The following is a 20,129-nucleotide window of genomic DNA, read 5'->3' on the forward strand; positions in this document are numbered from 1 at the left end:
ATTCAGTGATGGCTTTGTGTCGTGAGGTCTCAGACTGATTCTGACACATTAAAATGACTCATCAGTGAGTCAGAGAAGAAGGGAGAGAAGCCCCCTCAGCCAGCTGGTCTTGGGCCCTGCTTGTGTTTGTGTGCCAGAAACCCTTTTAGACTGAACCAAATAATAAAAATTCAAAAGGAAAAGTATTTGACACATTGAAAAGACTCAAAAGAACAAAAACAGAGCAAAAAACTACAACGCTAAACAGAGACTAACCTGTAGTAAATTACCTGATCCAATACCAAGGAAATCCTGACTTCATTTAAATGCACACAATATTCTCGTTTTTACCCTTACTCTGAAAAAAGACAATATTCCTACCAAGCTGTTTGGATGGCTAATGAAAATGAATATTCCTCTAACATTTTGGTCATTATACATACTTAATTTACTTTTTCAGACACCAAAATCCTTTAAGTTGACCTAATATTCACATTAATTATATACATTTAATAAATAAAGACTGTTCTTGCATAGTAATAATAATAATAATAATAATAATAATAATAATAATAATAATAATAATAATAATAATAATAATAATAATAATAATAATATCCAAAATCATCAGTGGTGTTACTGTTACACAAAATGCTTTTATTTTGAAGTAATTCACTAACCCTCTGTAGTTCTTCATGGCTAAAGAGGTCATTGGAGGAAGTGCAGTGGACTTTTTTTTTGGTTTTAAATGTCGTGATGTATATTTTTTTTATTTTTGCATGAAGCTTTTTTAATTCTGGTAATACCGGTGTTACTCATCTCACAGCCACAATGAAAAAAATCTGAACAACTGATAATTTGAGCGGTTGAATCATTGTGAATCATTTTGATATGGCTGAAGACATGTGGTCTGACTCATGCCAGGCATTTTGTTAAAAATATATATTTTTTCCTCCAAATTGTCCCTGGTGTTACAATCACTGATGTTAATGTAATAATGGGTAATGTTAACCCCAGTAACACCAGTGACATTCTTGTATAAATGTCATTGATGTCACATTGCTTCAGTGGTTTAACTACATGTTTTTTCAGTGGTGTGATATTATCATTTTTTCCTCTAGCAGTATTTTGTCTGCAGATTGCTGATGTCATCATTAGTTAATATTTTAGAGTTAGCATCAAATAAAGTCATACAATGTTGTTTAAATTTTAAGAAATATAAACGATCAAATATTTATCTTGGTCTTATCATTTCATTAACCTGCCTTTAACTAAATATTATATAGGTTGTAATAAAAAATGTTTTTTTTAAAAAAAAACATTTAATGGTGTTTACCTCATGGATAACACTAATGTCAAATGGCACATGAATTATTTAAAGAAATGTATAAAAAATAATAGAAATACATTAGATACCCCTTGTTGTGGATTCATGAACTTGAGAAGTTAGTTTTTGCTGTTAAATAAGCTTTAGGTCTAAAAAAATAAAAATAAAAATAAAATAAAATAAAATAAAATAAAATAAAATAAAATAAAATAAAATAAAATAAATTAAAATTAAATAAATAAATAAATAAATAAATAAATAAATAAATAAATAAATTTCAACACGTCTTTCATCCTGATTCCACAGTTCCTGTAAAATGACCCATTCCCATTTATGTTATGGATGCTTCTTTGCATCAAAACTTTCAGTTTCTACCTGTGGCAGCCTCCCTGATCAATTTATTCAATCATCTTCAGATCAGAGAAAACCTAAAAAAAAAAAAAAGGCAGCTCTCTTCACTGGGTGTTTTGAGTTTTGAATCAAACTCTCAATTTTTGAAATAAACTAAACAAAGTTTAATATTTTGTTGAAATTATTTCCTATTCTGCTGTAGATAAACTTCAATGTTTGTGTTTTAGAAACCTCCAAAAACCTTTATTTCAAAAATTGTTCAGTGAGCTTTGAGCCTGATTTGTTATCATTTGGCTGCTTGAAAATTAAATGGTTGCAGTTGAAAACATTAACTTATTAAATCGAGTTTTTAGGCTTTCTAAAACTCAAATATCACTGTATTTGTTGTATTTTGTTTAGAATTATATAAACCTATAAATTCATTAAGAAAATTAATTAAGAAAAATGATCAAATATACATAAAATACTACCTGTAAAACAAAACAAATTACATTATATTGCGATATATCGTTACCTGTGATAGGCCAGTATCGGACTGAAGCAGTCTGGCTCTAATATTTATATTAAAAATCGATTAGAATAGACCCATTTTGAAGGAAAAGAGTTTGACCCCCATTCAGCCACCAGACTACGTTGTCAAACATGTTTTATTAAATGTAAATCCACCTTTAACCATCCTTGATTTCATCCTGTCAGGTCTCCTCCTGTGACCATCCGGAGATACAGAGGTGATGAACGGTGTCACGCGTGTCAAAAATGCCCATGAATATTTCAGAGGCTGTCTGATGTCAACAACGCCTATAAAGAGGAGACCTGCCTGTACAGCAGATCTACAAAAGCCTTCACACGGTTTTCCACTCCTCTTCCTCCTCCTCCTCCTCCTCCTGTTTGTGTTTCAGCACCATGGTCAGCGCTCGGGCTCTCCTCCTCACGGCCACCTGCTGCTGCGCCTACCTGTGGCTCGCCGGCGCAGAGGACTCCTCACTGGAGACGCGCTCCATCGATTTCCCCCTGAAAACCCAACAGGAAAAAGACCTGGTGAGACATTTTAGAGGGGACATGGGTGTGAAATGTATCAGCTTGATTATTGAGGATTGTTTGTACTTTGTACGTCTGTTTTTTTTTTTGACTGTCTATGACTTTTATGATTGGTAGCACTCACGTGGATGGAGAAGGATAAAATGTTACTCGAACTGCCTGAGTTATAGAGCTTTAAACTTGGAGTAAGCCAACGAATTTCCTCCCAAATGGACAAGTCATGTCAAGTTTTAATAGAATAATGCCTTATTTACAATACTTACAATAGGTAAAAGACGCTACACCAACAAATCTGTCATGTTTAAAACTTTATCTTGTTTGCTTGATTTTAAATCTTTTTTTTTTTTTTTTTTTTTATCTTGTTTTCTATTGCTGCTGGTCCTTAGTTACCAAACATAATTTCGTTGTATGACTACAAACTATTACAAATAAAGTACATTATTATTATTATTATTACAATGTCTTAATGAGTTTTATTACAAATTAAATTTCTAGCATTTTTTTTCTCTGCAGATTGACGCGTTGCAAGAAGTTTTGGAGAAGCTGAGGAGCAAAGAGATGCCCTTAGAGAAAAAGCTCGGCTGGCTGCCTTCGGTATGTATACCAAATCAGAAATCATAGAACAGGTTGATTAGCTTGCATTTTCAGAAATGAGTTACTTTGTCTTTTGACATAATGTTCCCCGAATAATCTAGAAATATGCTAAAATAGATGCATTTAGGAGATTATGACGTTTATTTTTTAATAAGCGTTTGAACATGAAAATCAAAGCATACAATAAATGTCTGAACTACAGTTATTTGATCGAGAAAGTAAGCCTGCAAACTATATTCGCATTTTCACGAATCTTTGTTGTTTTTGTCGTTGCAGTGTGACGCAGGAGAGCCGTGCGCTGTGCGTAAAGGCGCACGTATCGGCACTCTGTGCAGCTGTCCCCGAGGGACCGCCTGTAACTTTTATGTTCTCAAATGTTTGTGATGGAAAAAGATAACAAAGGTGCAAGAAAACACAAGAGGGAGGGAGTTCAGGGGGGTTGGAGTGAAACTTTTCTTTTATATAGTTAGACTGGGGAATGTTAGATTAGGTTTTGAATAGCTCTGTCCGTCAGTGTATATGATCGTGGCACAGAGGAAGTTGTTCGTGTGGGACTGTGGCATCTTGTGACAGACTTTGAATGTAGTTTTTGTCATAAATCCTTGTTTTTCCTTATATTTTTGTTTGTTGTTGTTCCTCCTTTGGGGTGAGATAGTAAAGTTAGCCTAGCATCAGTTTCTAAACACATTTGTAAGATAAGGAGATCAATAAATCAGCTAAATTTCATTCAAGTGTCTGTGTGTCTTTTTTAACTAAAAATGTTTTATACAGTATAAAAAAGTAGGACTACATTGACTCACCGGTAGCCCATAACAGCTGGATTTATGTTACTGTTTCCATAAACATCACTTCGGTAATCTGCTTTTGATTTAAGGTATAATCTGGAACATTTTTCATTTAAAAATCAATGTATAGACTCAGAGCCCAAAACATTGATATTTTACGTCCTGGTGCGTTTTGGAACAGCTTGGACAAATCCTACCTACCAAAATCACTAAAACACCAACCCCACTTAAATCATGGTTTAACCTTCAATTGTGTCACACCAAACTTTAAAATCAGTTTAAATTGAAGACAGATTAAATTTAAACCTCCCTTTAAGCCTTAGTTTAGTTTTTTTTTAATGCTAAAGCACAATTATAATTTAATTTGATTGCACCAAAACATTAAACTACAGTTCAAAATGTGAACCAGTATTGCCTTTAAACTAAAACTTGATAAGGTTTAACATTTAAAATGTGTTCCCTTTCCTACATTAAGAAAGCTAGCAATCAGTGTAATTTTTTGTTAATCTTTTATCTTGCTAGCATACAATGTAACAGTTTTAAGCCAGTTAGAAAATAAATGTTAGCTTTTAAACTGGCTAGCAAACAATTTAGGATTCTGATAACTCATTATCTGCCTATCAACTCGTTTTGTCAACTTGTTAGCTGTCTTGCAAATGTTTTGCTAACTTTTTAAGTAGCTAGCAAATCAATTAAACTTTTTGTTAATGTTTTAACCGTCTAGAAAAAACTTTTGAACTTTTTAGCTATAGCAAATGTTTTGTGAGGAAAAACTGAGCAGCCTAAAGTTAACAGCTCTCAAATGTATTTAGCATTATTTATTATTTATTTTAATTTGTGTAACACTTTTTTAAACATTTGAATTTCGGTCTGCATTAACAAACCTGGATTTATCCAAACAGAGATTTTTTTTTTTACTATCCAATATAGCTTTGTTTAATTTTGAATCTGGATTTAATAATTTTTAAACCTAGTTTCATTAGACTTTAATTAGAACTAATCTTAGCTATCCAATATAGCTTTGCTTAATGAATCTGGATTTACTCATTTTTAAACCTAGTTTCACTAAACTTTTATTAGAACTGATCTCAGCTATCCAATATAGCTTTGCTTAATTTTGAATCTGGATTTACTAATTTTTAAACCTAATTTTGCTAAACTTTTATTAGAACTGATCTCAGCTATCCAAGCTTTGCTTAATTTTGAATCTGGATTTACTCATTTTTAAACCTATTTCACTAAACTTTAATTAGAACTGATCTTAATTTTGAATCTGGATTTACTAATTTTTAAATCTAGTTTTGCTAAACTTTTATTAGAACTGATCTCAGCTATCCAATATAGCTTTACTTAATTTTGAATCTGGATTTACTAATTTTTAAACCTAGTTTTGCTAAACTTTGATTAGAACTGATCTTAGATTACATTGATCGTTGTTGGTGCAACACAGTCTTGAGAGACAGCAATAAAGAAAAACATATTGATTCCCTTTGCCACGTGTCATCAATAATTCAGCCTCTTCCTACACATTCACTAATGCACGGCCGCATTCCAGCACACCAGCTGTCATCTCTCCGTAATAAAAGGCGCAGTCAGGCGTTTTCAATGACATCACATTCAAGTTTCCAACATGGCGTCCAGCCGGGTGCTGGAGAGGGAGGTCCAGGAGGAGCCGAGGCGCGCTGCAACCGCAAACCAAGACTTCTGCCCCCACAAATACTCCCTGCTCATCATTGTCGGACGGACGGCTCCCCACAGACAGACGGGACACATCAGCGGGGACATTGAACGAGGTAAATCGACCCCGCCTCTTACAGCTACAGCGCGCTTTTCTCTAATACTCGCGTAAAAATGCAGATAGACGCCCGCAAGTTCCAGTTGACTAAATCATCACCGAGGATGCTACAGTGACCCCATTGCAGTGTTTATGTAATTTTATCCACCCTACTGACCGAGGATGCGTCATCTGGCGGTGCTCCACCATCAGCATCACCTCATCATCCCTGTGGGTGCATTATAATTAAAAGCAGTCTGGAGCGGCTGGTTTTGTCTTTCGCTTCAGTGTATATGTCGTTATGTAAGGAGAAGCTTTTGTGGAGATGTTGCATTTGAGCGTGTTGATATTCAGTCAACACATCGCCACTTGTGAGCGATGTGCCATTAACCTTTTTGTGTTTATGTAAAGCAGCAACTGTGGAGACTGTAGGCAGGAGACAGTGCATGACGTGATATAAAAACCCAGTGGAGTGTGTGTTTTACTGTCTGAGTGCAGCTACGTGGTACATTTGAGTGCATACAGTTAATTTAATAACTGTGAGACATTAAGACAGAGAAATGTTGATCATCTTCATAATGGCTATTAACATCTCATCACTGTCTGATGAGAATCATCATCCAAAATGTCAGCTTTTCATGAGCTAAGACAAACAGCGCTGTTTTCAGCTCATTTTGTTTTCTCATCTTAAAAGGTCTAAAAATTAAAACAAATTTGGAGACTGCATCATTATTTCTCGCTGTCATGTTACTATCTTTCTTATTTGTTGCGTCACGCAGAGCCAGACCTATTTTCCACAGCGCTGTGCTGACTGGACACTTTATTACACCTGTACGGTCCAATACAACAGCTCTGATATGAATTATGCTTTTACAATGATTATACATTTTTGTTTTTGTTTACAGTCAGAAATGTGTTAATTCTACTTTGTTTCCTATTGTTTATTTAGTACATTTTTTTAAAACTATAATGCATTCACTCAACTATCCCCTCCTCATTTTCCTTAAAGGACCAGTGTGCAGGATTTAGCGGCATCTAGTGGTGAGCTTGCAGATTGCAAACATCTCGTCTCACTCTACCCTTCCAAGCGTGTAGAGGAAACTACAGTGACTGCAAAAGTCATGCAAAATGTGAAAGGCTGTATTCAGAGCCAGTGTTCAGTTTGTCCCTCTGGGCCCTCTGGGCGACTACGCCTACTACTTCAAAACACTCTCATGAATATTATATCCCACACCTGCTAAAGTCTGCCAATAGATCCCCCCAGATCCTGCGCACTGGACCTTTAAATACAAAGTTTTTACACCCGTTTTAAAAAAACTGTAACAGATTCTGAGTGGAGTTGAGTGACAAAGCTGAAAGATAAAATGTTTAATTTCAGTCGATATCTATAATAATAATAATAACAATTTAAGGACCTATATAATTGAATTTAACCACTTTATTTAATTTGTTTGTCAATGGTGCATCTGAACAACATGCCTGTTAAATGATTGGCTGCTCACTCATAGCACGCTCCGTTATCAAGGGATATGATAGACCGTTATGAGCCAGGCGTATTTTTTTTGTGCAAATTAATTGTTATTATTTATTGCTATTGATGAAGTATTGCAGAATCATAGCACTATTGTTCATATCTCACATCACCTTGTAAACTAATCCAAATTTGAGCCACTGCACACTGAAAAAATCAGAGAAGTTAACCACATCTTGGAATATTGTCTGAATTTTCATTATGGGTAGTATTTGCCTGTACCAGTGGTGGTCTCTAGTACTGTTAAACACCAGTTAATACCAATTTAATGATTTAAAATGTAATAATCTGTTAGTTTAATCAAAAATTTAACCTATTAACTTGATTTTTATAAATATTATTTGAATTAATGCACATTAGTTAACAAGTATACTTGTTGCAGAAATGGGTACTTGCCTAAAAGGAGAGAGAACTAGAAAATGTGCTATATGTAAAATGAGTAACATGTACAGTAATTAAATTTGCACATTTCAATTTTAACATTTTATGTGTATGCTGTTTATGACAGTGTAAAACCAGCTGTTGCCACATGTGATCAAATGTCTATTTGTGTCTTCAGGTATAAGGTCATGGGACATCGACTTAAAATCCTGTAACCTGAACCTCTTTCTACAAGAATTTCTCTCCCATCACACAGCGTCTTTCAAGGGTGCAGGTAAGTAACTGTTGGTTTGACCCAAACTCTTCGACCCTTTATCACACAGAGAGCCCCGTTCCCATGGTAACCCGCCAGTTTGGCTGGTCAGGGGTTAAAGAGGAAGGAAGGAAGGAAAGTGCAGGAGCAGTCGGGTGATTGTTAGACTTGGGTGGGCCCTTTGGACAGAAAACAATAGAGACCAAGCTGTGCCACCGCTCTGTTTGTATGTGTTGAAGCCTTTTAATATGCAGAGCCAAGGACAAGCAGGGAAGATGGCGAAAAGGCAGACAAACACCAGAGTCAGACAGTTACAGCTGAGTTGTGAAGTGAGGTGATGAACACAAACAAGACCAGACACATCTCTTTAGTGGGGGGACAAAATGGCAGCCAGAAAGTCTTCCTACATGTGGTGAAGTGTCTTTTAATAAGCTATAGAGCGTACATGTTATCTTGGATGTCAGGGTTTTGTACAATGGAGGGAATTGTGAGAGAAAGAGAGGTGACTTCTTGAATGGCCTGGCTCAGGTTTAAAAAACATGGGTGTACGGGATGCTGCTGGGAGATAGCAAGGTCTTGTGTCAGGGCTTATAAAATTACGTGATATCAGATAGACTTGCATACTCGCTGATACCCAACCCAGCATTTAAGACTGTATCGGAGGTATTTCCAATACTTCCAATGCAACCACATTTTAAGAAAACATATATTTGTATCTGGGCCAGTGAAAGTCCTTGATGGTTGGCTAGCAACTTCATGAAGATTACATCATTCCACACATAAATACATTTGAATAACAATTCTAACTTGCTGGCTAATCTACATAAGTTGTTAGCTAGCTAGTTATCATTTTACTCTGTAGAAAAACACTTGGTTAGGTAAGCTAATAAGCTAATCTGTACCTAAAGCAGTCATTAGCTAGCTAGTTATACCTGCTAGCTAATGTTATCAAAATGCTAACTAACTAGCTAACATTTGCTAACACTAGCTGAGATATAACAACATATGTTGCCTTTACAGGTCCCCAGCAACATAACCATCTTAAAAATTTGGTTTTGTTATCAACATAGATGAGGCTAGCGCACATGATGCAATATTTTTTTCCCAGGATGGCAAAGGCATATACTGCCCTGCCCTTCTATCCTTATATTCTTACCCTAACCCTACTCAGTTACACTCCTCATGCCAAAACCTGCCCAAACAAAACAAAACAACTAATGCAATGAGTACTGGCCAGATGACTTCGCCATCCTGGGAAAAAATGTGTATAGGAAACAGGAAAGGAGAAATGTGACTGAGGTTCTCTTTGATAGCAAGCTTGCTCAACTTTTATTGGAGTGCAAAGTGAAAAAGGGTGGGACTTGTGAAGGGTCAGTTAGTGAGATTTAAAGGCAGATTTTATTACCATTGAACAAAACCAGCTAGCATCTTCCCCATATTTCCAGCCTTAATACTAAATGAATGAACTGGTTGCTGGCGGTAGCTTCATGTAGTGTACAGACATGAGAGAGGTACTGTTGTTCTCACCCAAGCCTCAGCAAGACAGCGAATACTTCTGTACCAAATTCTCCTTCAGTGAACCGAACTGATTGAATCACAAAGAAGTTTCACATTTGAACTTTTCTGAATTGGAAAGCATAAGAATGTTAAAAATGTTATTCAGTGCAGAAGCCAGTGAGGAGTGGCCTTTTTTTGTTCCTAACTTGGATAAAGGACAAAGCAACTTTTGTACTTATTTGGGTCATTATTTTCCAGTTGGCTGTGTCCGCCTCTGTACCCTCAAACGTTGATCCAGTTCTCCTCAGACTGGATATTCACTAATCTGGTGAATCCAGCTGCCTCGCAAGGTTAGAGGTTCGCTGCAGACTGAGTTAACTTGGCATCTCATCCTCAGACAGTCCCTCTGACTCAGCTGTTCCTCTCTTCTTCCTTCCTCTTTTCTTGCTCGGCGAGTCAATCACCCGCCCGGTTATCCCAGTTCACGTTCTCATTGACTTCTCCGATTTCCCTTCCTATTCGCTTCTGGCCTCTCGCTCGCTGCTCAGATCTGCTGGCTTGTTTCCGGACTTTTCCCATCTCTTGTTTGCTTCCCCTTGGCCGTCAGCCTGTCTGTCTGTCTCTTTCTATTCTTTGTCTTTCTCTCTGCCTCCTCAGGGCAGAGGTGTCTGCGCCACAGTACCAGAGTGTTGGACACTCAGGTGCTGATCAGTCCATCTCAGGAACAGGTTCATTCAGAGGTGAGGACATAAATCCTGGTTCCTCCAAAGACACAAGACGTTGATCAGGACAGGTGTTATAATGCTGCAGTGGTGACATGAAAAGCTTCATGTTATAACAAGAATAGTCTTTTGCTGTAACATGCTAATATCTTATTATTACAATAAACTTACACTGCCACAGTCATACAAATACACTCAAGTATTTTCATATTATTATACTGAGGGCAGCAGCAAATTTTTATATTTTGGTTACCAAATAATCTGCTGATTATTGATTAATAAATGGTCAATAAAATATTTGTTTTGTTAAAAAAAAAAATGCATAAAAAAAAAAACGTGCCCATTATAATTTTCCACAGCTCATATCATCCAGTCCACACTCCAAAAATATTCAACTTACAGTTATTTATAAAGAAAACAAATCAGAAAGAAAGTCACAGTTAAGAAGCTGATGCCGCACAGCTGGTTGTTATTTTCGCTTGAACGGTGATTTGAATCAGAGTAAAAATTAATCAAACTAGTTGTTACACTGATGTTGATTGAGCTAAAAAGAAAACTGTTAGGTTCTTTTTATCTTCTTATGCTGTTCTGTTACTCTGGATTATGGGGGACGAAGGTGACATTGCAAAATAAATAATTATTCTGTCTGTCCGTCCTGGCCAGGTGTTTTCTCTGCTGTCCAGAGAATCAGCCCATAAGCTGTTGATCCTGGCCGGTCAGAGTGTGGAGGAGAGTGGAGAGCTGCTGTTTCACAGAGGACTGTTCTCACCACACCACCTGAAACAAATACTGACGGAGCAGGTACGACGAAGTCTAGGGAAAACAGATGGACAGTCATTACCGCCAAGTATTTGTATTAAAGTACCTGCTTGATTTTTAACAATAGAAACTTTATGAGAGTCAGACGAGGAGCCAAATGCAACTGCTTCCGTTTCCTTTGCGTTAATCTCAGGAGTATTGTCATCACTCCACTTGACCACTTTGTTCACACCATTTTAACTTACTTTTTCAGAAACAGATATTGAAATTTGAGAGTAAAATAGAATCTGATGACTATATAAACTCTTAAAACTGGTTATAAATAAGTGATCAAGATCCGTACTTGCATTTTACAATTGGAAAAAAAACCTTTTTGTTCTCCACTGGGCTAATTATGTAATGTAGATGGTCTCTGCTGTGATAGTATATTTTCTAAAATCTTTATTTAGCCTTTATGTAGACACATAATCTCACTGAGACACAGCCTCATTTTCAACAGAGATCCAGGCAAAACAACTTCAGCAATTAAACGTAAACAGACAGTAGAGTAAATACAGAGACAAACAAAACATGAAAATGATAAGCACAGACGTGCCAAAGTTGTAGTTAGATTTTAATACTATGAACAAGAACAAAGTCCCACAGATGCTTTTTCCATACTTTGCAAAAGTATTTTAAAACCCCCCTCAGGGAATGATGCTAGACAGCTGCAGACTGCAGTAGGGGACCGGGAGGAGAAGGCCTTTTCTGTTGGCTAAAGTATTGCAAACATTTAGGACTGGAAAATGACCCAAATATTTTGGATGTACACTGAGAAATCTTCTTTGTCTTTAGTTTATAGATCATGAGAGCTCTGGCTCCTCATCCAAACCCAGTCTGACACTCAGCTGTCCTAACATCGGCCCGTGGAGGAAGACTCTCCTGGAGAACCGGCCTCTGCAGGGTCCTTTCACGCTGCACATCAACCCCCCAGAGGTGCTGCCTGCCATGGAGGCCCTGGGGGAGTTCACCTCCCTCATCTCTGGCACCCTCTCCCCTCCATCTCCCTTTGACCTCCTGCCCCCTCCCACCACCGTGGGTTTCCTCAAGCTGTCCCGCCCCTGCTGCTACGTGTTCCCTGCCGGCCGCGGCGACTGTGCCTTTTTCGCCGTCAATGGGTTCACGGTGCTGGTGGACGGCGGCTCGGACTCCCAGGCCTGTTTCTGGAAGCTGGTCCGCCATCTCGACCGAGTGGATGCAGTTTTGATGACGCACATTGGGACAGAGAACCTCCCCGGGGTCAACGCCTTCCTGGAGAGGAAGGTGGCTGAATTGGAGCTGAGTGCCGATATCAAAGGTAAGAAGGAAATAAATGGAAAACTCCTCCAAAATAAACTTAAGAGAGAAAAAAGGGAAAAAACCTCAGAAAGATGAGGGATTCCTCGATTAAAAAACAAGGGCAGGGATGTTTCTGATCCTCTTCCAAGAAGATGATAGAATGAGGAAATGTTGTTAGAGGATTTCTCTGTACTCTTTACCGGTTTCATGTCCAAATTCCTTTTTGTTGATGTTTCTCTGTGTCCTCTCCTTCTTTTATCTGAACAGATGACTCTTCTAAGAGGCTCATCTCCCCAGAGCTCGGTGTTGTGTTCTTTAACGCCCCCAGCAGGTTGCAGGTGGAAGAACAGCCTTGTGAGTGATGCATTAAAACCTGCTGTAGTACAGTACTGAATAAAATATGACTGAGCAGAGAATATGAGCAAGAACACTGCCTGATAATCAAATACATAAATATATTAAATAATTTCTCACTTGGATGGTCAGGCAAATGGGTGAGAAAGGCACAAAGTCAATTTTTACTTGCTTGCTATTTTTTTTTTTATTAGTGGTTATCAAATAACAACAAAGATGAAAGTTAATTGTGAAAGTTATGTAGGGATACTATCTGGATTTCTATTTTGATTGCTATCAAATAAATGTATCATTTTTCTCATGTCAGGTGTGGACAATGTCCTGAAGAGCTCACACCAGGCAGCCCTAACCCTGCGATTATTAACGAAATTAGAAATCAGACCACAGCCACTGTTTCGACCACAAGGGATCCCCATTGAGCCACTGACCCTGTTCCAGAAGATGGGAGTGGGACAGTTGGATTTATACATCCTCAACCCTGGCAAGAACAGCCAGGAGTACCAGACGCTCATGCAAAACTGGCCTGATGCCGTGTCTTCAGCATCCAAATCCCAAAATCTCCCTCTCACCGCCTTGGCCTCAGTGTCTGCCCTGCTCGTGTGGCACCCAGCGTGTCCCCAGGAGAAGGTGGTCAGGGTGCTGTTCCCCGGTGTCACCCCTCAGGCGAAGCTTCTGCAGGGGCTGGAGAAGCTGAAGGGGCTGGCCTTCCTCCAGAAACCCACGGTGACCACTGGGGACCTGGAGAGGCTGGGGGAGGACGGAAAGACAAAGAGGACAGAGAGCCAGGACAGCAGCAGGTCTCAAGGGAAAGAGTTAGCACCCAAACATGGAAAAGATCGGGGAGTTAAAGAGGAGGGAAAGGAGGGAGTGGTAAAAAGTGGAAAGCTATTAAACGGAGTCGCTGATAAAACCAGAATCAAAGAGACAGGCGTAAAGCAAAAAGCGGCATCGTCAGAGAAGAATACTTCAAAGAAAGGAGGAGGCAAGGATGGGAAAAAGGAGGATAAGCCTGGCAATAAAGAGGAGAATGGTGTTATGAAGAACGATCATGGGAAAAAGGAGGTTCTCCCTAACAAACCAAAGAATGACAATAAAACTAAAATCAAAAAGGAAGCAAAGAATGACTCTAAAACAGGCGTGAAGAAAACAAAAAAAACAGCAGGAAAGGAGGAAAATAATGGCAAGAAGTCACCACATAACAATTCAACAAAAGCAGACGCTGGGACTGTGTTAGAAATTTCAGAGCCAGAGGGCCTTGTTACAGAGCAGCATAATCAAAAACCAGAGAAAGAGTCTGAAGAGAACCCTTGTGACTCCAAAATGTCTACCCCCGAGGATATGACAGCCGACTTTCTCAAGCTCCAGGAGGAAACTGCGGCGCAGGTGGAAACAGCGGATAAAGGAAAGCCGAAAGCTAATGAGTCAGGAAATGAAAAGAGCAAAGAGACAAGTAATGAAACAGCTGATACACTTGGGGATGAAGCAGCAGGTGCAGGGATAATGGCAGGAGAAAGTGGTGATAATGGACTGCAAGAAAAAGCTCTGACTGGAGAGAAAGCTGATGCAGACCAGCCTGGAAATGCAACTAAACCTGCAAAAGTTGTAGGATTTCCAGCTCCCTTGAACAAGGCATCAAAGAACGAGCGATCAGTCCAGCTTGACTTAACCCCAACTGAATACACCCTCCTGGACGGGGCTTTGAGAAACAGCCCTCCCTCGCGGTCTTCTCCAGAGAACCAGGTGCCTGTCAGCCCTGACGAAGAGACCGTAGAACCTGCTTCCCCTGATTCTCGGCCCAACAGCGCAGGCCACACCCCTTACTGTCTGTCCCCAGATGATGTGTGGTGCAACAGGGCCACTCTCAGCAGGTTACAGATGGCCCAGATGGGTAACTTAGATTCAGCTGATGTCAATGGATCGTCCAAGCAAAGTGAAGGGCAGACAAAAACAACCCCAGAGAGCCACACAAACCCCAGAGAGAAGCACCTAACCTTCCTGTCTTTGGGTACATTTAAAGATGGATCTTCAGACCCCTCTCCCTCCGTCGCTACCACCACCACTACGCACTCCATGCCAGCAGAAGTGAGTTCACCCCAGTCCACAGAAGTCGATGAATCACTGTCCATGTCCTTGGAGCAGGGGCCAACCACAGTGAGCCAAAGAGAGGGGGACGATAGCGTTCATCACTCCAGCTCAAATGGAGGCCATTTTCTGGGGATGTCTTTACCGATGAAGAAACCTCAGAGATCTTTAGGGCAGGGTTCAGAGATGGGCCGTCCTCCGGCCCCAAACACTCTTCATTTTGAGGCGTCGGCTCACGATGTGGATCTGTGTCTGGTTTCTCCCTGCGAGTTCAAGCATTTCAAACCGGCTGACTCCAGCTCAGGTGCAAGTGAGTCCTCCAGAGGAGCCTTTGCTCCACTTTATCACGGCAACAACAACAACAACCCCAAAGACACGTCGCCCAGCGAGTCAAACGCCCCTGTCTGCACGGAGGACTGCCCGTCCACCACAGCAGATGGAGTTCTGGACTCAGATGAGGACGAGTCATGTAGTGAGCCGTCGAACTCCCCTCATGACCTCCGCCCCAGCCGGGCTCTACCCCAGGATCCTCTTCCAGCCCCTCTCAGGGACAGCCCGCCCCTGCCCCCACATCCTGACGCCTCCATGCCTGTTCCTCAGACTGACTCCGATTCTCACGGGAAGAGAGCAAAAACCACTGGCACACGAGGGAAAAAAACGCCGGCGGTGAGTTTATCTTATTAGCATTGAAGAAAAGGCTGTCATTCAATGCATGAGTTCATGTGTGCATTTAAAATTAAATGAGTGAGTATTTTTGCACTTTGAATGTGTCTTGAAGTCAGTGTTCTTGCTGAATGTCTAACACTCAACCTTGTATACAATATTTCTTTTTTGTGACCAGGTTACTGAGGCCCCCCAAAGATCAGGCTCAGGGAAAAGCAGAACAGGGAGCCAAAGTGGAATCACAAAGGGGAATGTCTCTTCTACTCGTGCGCCTTCCTCTAGCACCCGTTCAGCACCAGCAAAATCCTCACCCAATCCAGGTATGAGCTGTAATATGTACTTTTCAGACCACTGGGTTGGTGTCTTGGTTATCAGCAGTTTCTCTTCTCTCTCTGCTGTCACAGGCTCTAAGTCTACCTCTGCCGGGGAAGTCAGCGTGTACGTGGACCTGGCCTATATTCCCTCTGGGGCCTCTGCTCCTACAGTCAACATGGACTTCTTTAGATGTATCCGGTCCTCCTGTTACATCATCAGCGGTGACAGTCCAGAGAGAGAAGTGCTACTGAAGCAAACACTAGACGCACTGCTGGATAGCAAAGTATCCTGGCCTGAAACTATGCAGGTAGAGGCACACACACAATTAAATTCATGTACACTGGAACATTTATTATGAAAAAAAAAACAGCCATGAATATGCACAAAGGATCATGCTGATGGGTTATGCTAACAACATGGAGCTAACAACATGGTAAATCCTTTTCTCTGTACCTACAGGTGACAGTAATTCCTACCTTTGAGTCGGTCCTGATGCAGGAATGGTACCAGCAGACCCTGGACAGACAGAAGGAGCTGGGAATCACCGTGCTGGGATCCAACAGCACTGTTGCTATGCAGGATGAAACCTTTCCTGCCTGCAAGATAGAGTTTTGAGGCGGACTTTGGGATGCAGCAATGGAGGATGGATGGTGAATATGAGCTGAAGTGTGGAAATATGTGTATGAGCAAGAAAGTGAGAAGTTAGAAAGTTAGAGACAGAGTTTATGGGGAAAAATAAAGGAATTATATGGCCCCTTTCTGCACGAACACAACTGAATGGGTAATGACGTTGAACGCCATCCTGTCCTGGTAAATCACTTCTTTGTGGGCTATTTTTGCACCAGAAAGCCCTCATTTCTCTTTATCCAAGGAGAACACACATTCATGTGGGGAGTATTGCATGAATTATTTTGACCCATGACCCTGTGCAAAAACAGGAGAGGACACTGCACTGGCTGCAAGAGAAGCATGTCAGGCTGCAAACATGTGGATCCACATGAAAGCTGATGTTGTAGATTAGTCAGTAGAGTTAGCATACATGGGGTCAAAGGCGCTATGTGTAGGCTTGTTTTCTTAAAACACTCAGCACTGAGCATTGTCTGTGCTATGTTTAAAGGTGTAGTCTGGATTTTTGAAGTGTGGTTGTGTGAGGTACTTATTCATTGTCAGTGTATCATCTACAATACATGGCGGTCAGCACGACTCCAGCTTTAGAAGTAGCAGGTGTGCTGATGGAGGCAATGTACTGCTAGAGTAGGCAGCGATATGTATTTTAGCCACCTAAAAAAAGTCCACTTAAAAAAATCAATATTAGTTGTGCTGTGTACGCTATTTTTAGAATATTTTCACTGCTTTACTTTAATGTCAGACAACCTTTTGTGATGAGAACCTGCTGCTATTTAAGTCAAATATTGATTTCTCCAAAACAACCGGACTCCTTTGGGGAAAAAAACAACAATTTTACACAGCTAAAATACATTGTGCTGCTGTTCCTGTCCACAGCAGTGGAGCTTAATTTTCTACATCAGTACTCCTGCTGTTTCTCCAAACCATAGACTGTGTATACAGAAATGTACAACAAGAGCTCTCTAAAAGTAAAGCCAAAGCATCTTGATCACCCCCTGGTGGCTGGCTGCGGTACAAGTCATAGATTGTTATCACTACAGGTCATAAATCCTGTTTCCCAAAGGTTAATAGGTGAGACATGGGCCAAACTAAAACATCAAATACACAAACATTTTTTTTCCCACGTCTTTAATAAAGAAAATGAATGAACAAATGTCAAGGCAGGCAAGTGCCTCCAAAAAACAAACCAAATGGAGCAAAATGAGGAACAAATAGTTCATGAAAACAAATATGAAGTCCAACAAACGAAAGCGAGATCAGGAGTACTGGGGATGACACACAAGAGCAATGACCAACTGACACAGAAACAGAGAAACACAAAGACTAAATAGGCAAGGAACTAATCAGACCCAGGTGGAACTAATGATGCACAGGTGAAACAAATGCTAATCAAAAACGGCGGGAAAAGAACAAAGGCAGGAAGTAAAGTCAAGACGTATGAGGGAGGACCAGGACTACAAAATAAACAGGAATAAACCCCAAACCATGACAGCTAGCTGGAACTCAAAAGTATGGCTTGAACACAAGTGCAGGATGGCAGCACTTGTATCTGGGATATTTTGGCCGCGGTTTTGTACAGTAGGAGGAAGTGGAGAAGCTTCACCCATCCTTTGTTGTTGCTCCAAACTGAGGATGTGCCGTCCATCATCTACTGCAGGTACGCTGAGTTTGCATAAGTGCCTCATACAACCCCATTCAACTTCACAATGCTCGAAATATCCCAAGGGCCCACTTAACTGCTTTTAATGCAGCATTTGCAACATTAATTTAGTTACAGGATTTCGATTCTGCAAATATGGAAATTGAAAGTGTGCAAACCGTTGTCTATGAAAGCATCAGTCGCATTGTATTTCTCTTATTTACTAAAATTATATTTGTCTGATTATTGTAAAAAAGAGTCTTACATTGTACCTTTAATGAAATCCCATTCACAGTGTGTGGTCAGGTGTTTGTTGTGAGCACTGTAGGCAGACATGAGGTGAGCTGTGTTGTGTGTTGTAACTGCTTTAAAAAGTGTTGTGCCACCGTGGCGTCACTGTTGACCTCGAGATCTAACCAGATATTCTAACCAGATGTAACGTATCTGATGTTAGTGAGCGATAATCGCCCGCTGATTCTGAGATTACTGCGTCTCAGTGTGCGACAACTAATCTGTCAGCAGGGATTAGAGTACCAGATTAAATTTAATTGCATTTCAGCAATCATCTTATCAAGTATAACTGTAATCTATTAAAAGTGCTTAAAATCATACTAATCAGGAATCAGACAGCTTCAGCTTTTATAGAAGTAGATGTTATCTTACTAATTTAAAAAAAAAAAACATTAAAAGTGATGACATGTATTTTGTTTGTGGATATGATGGACATGATCATAAGTTAATTGCAGACAAATATTTTGCACAGCATAAAATCATTGTGTAGTCACAGTGGGTGGTAACGACAATGAAATTGTACTTTGTAAATAGGAATAAATTAAAAATAAGATTCTATTTATATTTTGGACAAAGCAAACCTGAAACTGAAGCTACTGGATTAAATCAAATACAGAATGCAGTAATGCTTTATTTCATGGGTCCATTATTTTTTCAGAATTTCCTAGAAAGTTTTCTGTAACGAAGGGAAAACAAATACAGTCCGACTCATCAAGCCAATTAATTCCTGTCCTAGCAGCAAACAATTTGACATATTTCAAGAGGAGATTTTCCAATAACAAATAAATGAAGGAATCATCAAAATCATTTATAAGTGACTGACGAAACATCAACAAAAATAGAGAGAATAACATGTCAAAATTACAAAAAAAAAAAAAAGCTCCCAAAACTTGGTTAAATAAGGCAACAATAAAAGATGGGTCACTAATAATAATTAAAGATGATAGAAACAATAAAAATACAAATCTTAAATACTGCACAACATGAATTGCTTATAGTAAAACATTAAAATTGAATAAGTACCGATACCAAAACAATTTTTACTATATTTACTTTGGTTTAAATGGAGCACTTCCTTCAAAGAATGTAAAGTGTTTACACCATCAACTCAACTTAATAAACTATTAAACTCATTTATACCAAATTACATAAAGTTCAGGAAATTATGAAAAAAATACAGATCCACAAAATAAAGCAAAGTGACTGGTAATATGTAATGTAGATTACACTCTAATCTTTTCCAATTGCAGTTTGTCCATTGTTTTTGATTTTTATATCCTTTTGTCCCAGTCTGGAGACTCTGGATGTCCAACAACAGATGTCATGTTCTTCTGTTGAAATGTAAATAAAACATGGCTGATCGTCTCTGTTGCTGGTTTTCCTTTAAAAGGATTACTTTACAGAATGTGAATGAATTTCCTCAATACCAAAGCATGAGATTGCAAAGAGACACCACAGATCATTTTCCCTTCTATCTGTCTGAATGCTGCCTCCAAATACAGAAAAATTCAGTTTGATTAAATTATTTTGTAATTATATAAATGCACTGTTGAGCTTTTATCATCAGAGATTTGTTTTATTTTGTTCAATCATCTTAATTCTTTACAGCCCTGATGTTCCCACCAGAAAAAAATTACACACTTTTTTCTTTTTCGTTTCTGCATAAGGCTGCCAAATGAAAATGTTTATTGCAGCTGGAGGGTTGAACTACAGTAGATCAGTAAGAATTACTTGAACCCCACAGTAGCCAAGTGAATTGTAACTATGTGTATGTGTCCAGCATGTATAAAATACTGTTATGTGTGTGTTGTTTCATTCATGATATTCATGAAGACAGAGAGCAAAGCACT

General features: G+C 39.3%; 2 protein-coding genes across 2 annotated transcripts; both read left to right on the forward strand.

The window, feature by feature from the left end:
- Positions 1 to 2,011: 2,011 nt before the first annotated feature.
- LOC146310964 (cocaine- and amphetamine-regulated transcript protein-like) lies at positions 2,012 to 3,790 on the forward strand. Its single transcript, XM_084742525.1, has 3 exons — positions 2,012 to 2,695; positions 3,209 to 3,289; positions 3,566 to 3,790. The coding sequence occupies exons 1-3, from the start codon at positions 2,561 to 2,563 to the stop codon at positions 3,671 to 3,673; spliced, it is 324 nt and encodes a 107-aa protein (XP_084598651.1). The 5' UTR covers positions 2,012 to 2,560; the 3' UTR covers positions 3,674 to 3,790.
- A 1,914-nt stretch (positions 3,791 to 5,704) lies between these two features.
- LOC146310965 (microtubule-associated protein 1S-like) lies at positions 5,705 to 19,071 on the forward strand. Its single transcript, XM_084742721.1, has 10 exons — positions 5,705 to 5,867; positions 7,939 to 8,034; positions 10,168 to 10,250; positions 10,896 to 11,033; positions 11,826 to 12,327; positions 12,576 to 12,662; positions 12,970 to 15,410; positions 15,586 to 15,727; positions 15,812 to 16,029; positions 16,182 to 19,071. Exons 1-10 carry the CDS (start codon positions 5,705 to 5,707, stop codon positions 16,335 to 16,337), a joined length of 4,026 nt encoding a protein of 1,341 aa, XP_084598847.1. The 3' UTR covers positions 16,338 to 19,071.
- Positions 19,072 to 20,129: the final 1,058 nt, after the last annotated feature.

Source organism: Lutjanus erythropterus, chromosome 18 (genome assembly GCF_056507025.1).
Source record: "Lutjanus erythropterus isolate fLutEry1 chromosome 18, fLutEry1.hap2, whole genome shotgun sequence".
NCBI classification, from domain to species: Eukaryota; Metazoa; Chordata; class Actinopteri; order Lutjaniformes; family Lutjanidae; genus Lutjanus; species Lutjanus erythropterus.

Bases quoted from the DNA above. Each gene is read 5' to 3' on its own strand.
- LOC146310964 (XM_084742525.1), top strand. From the start codon at position 2,561: ATGGTCAGCGCTCGGGCTCTCCTCCTCACGGCCACCTGCTGCTGCGCC. The intron at 2,696-3,208 runs GTGAGACATTTT...TTTTCTCTGCAG, and splicing joins CCCAACAGGAAAAAGACCTG to ATTGACGCGTTGCAAGAAGT. The intron at 3,290-3,565 runs GTATGTATACCA...TTGTCGTTGCAG, and splicing joins AGCTCGGCTGGCTGCCTTCG to TGTGACGCAGGAGAGCCGTG.
- LOC146310965 (XM_084742721.1), top strand. From the start codon at position 5,705: ATGGCGTCCAGCCGGGTGCTGGAGAGGGAGGTCCAGGAGGAGCCGAGG. The intron at 12,663-12,969 runs GTGAGTGATGCA...TTCTCATGTCAG, and splicing joins GCAGGTGGAAGAACAGCCTT to GTGTGGACAATGTCCTGAAG. The intron at 16,030-16,181 runs GTAGAGGCACAC...CTGTACCTACAG, and splicing joins CCTGGCCTGAAACTATGCAG to GTGACAGTAATTCCTACCTT.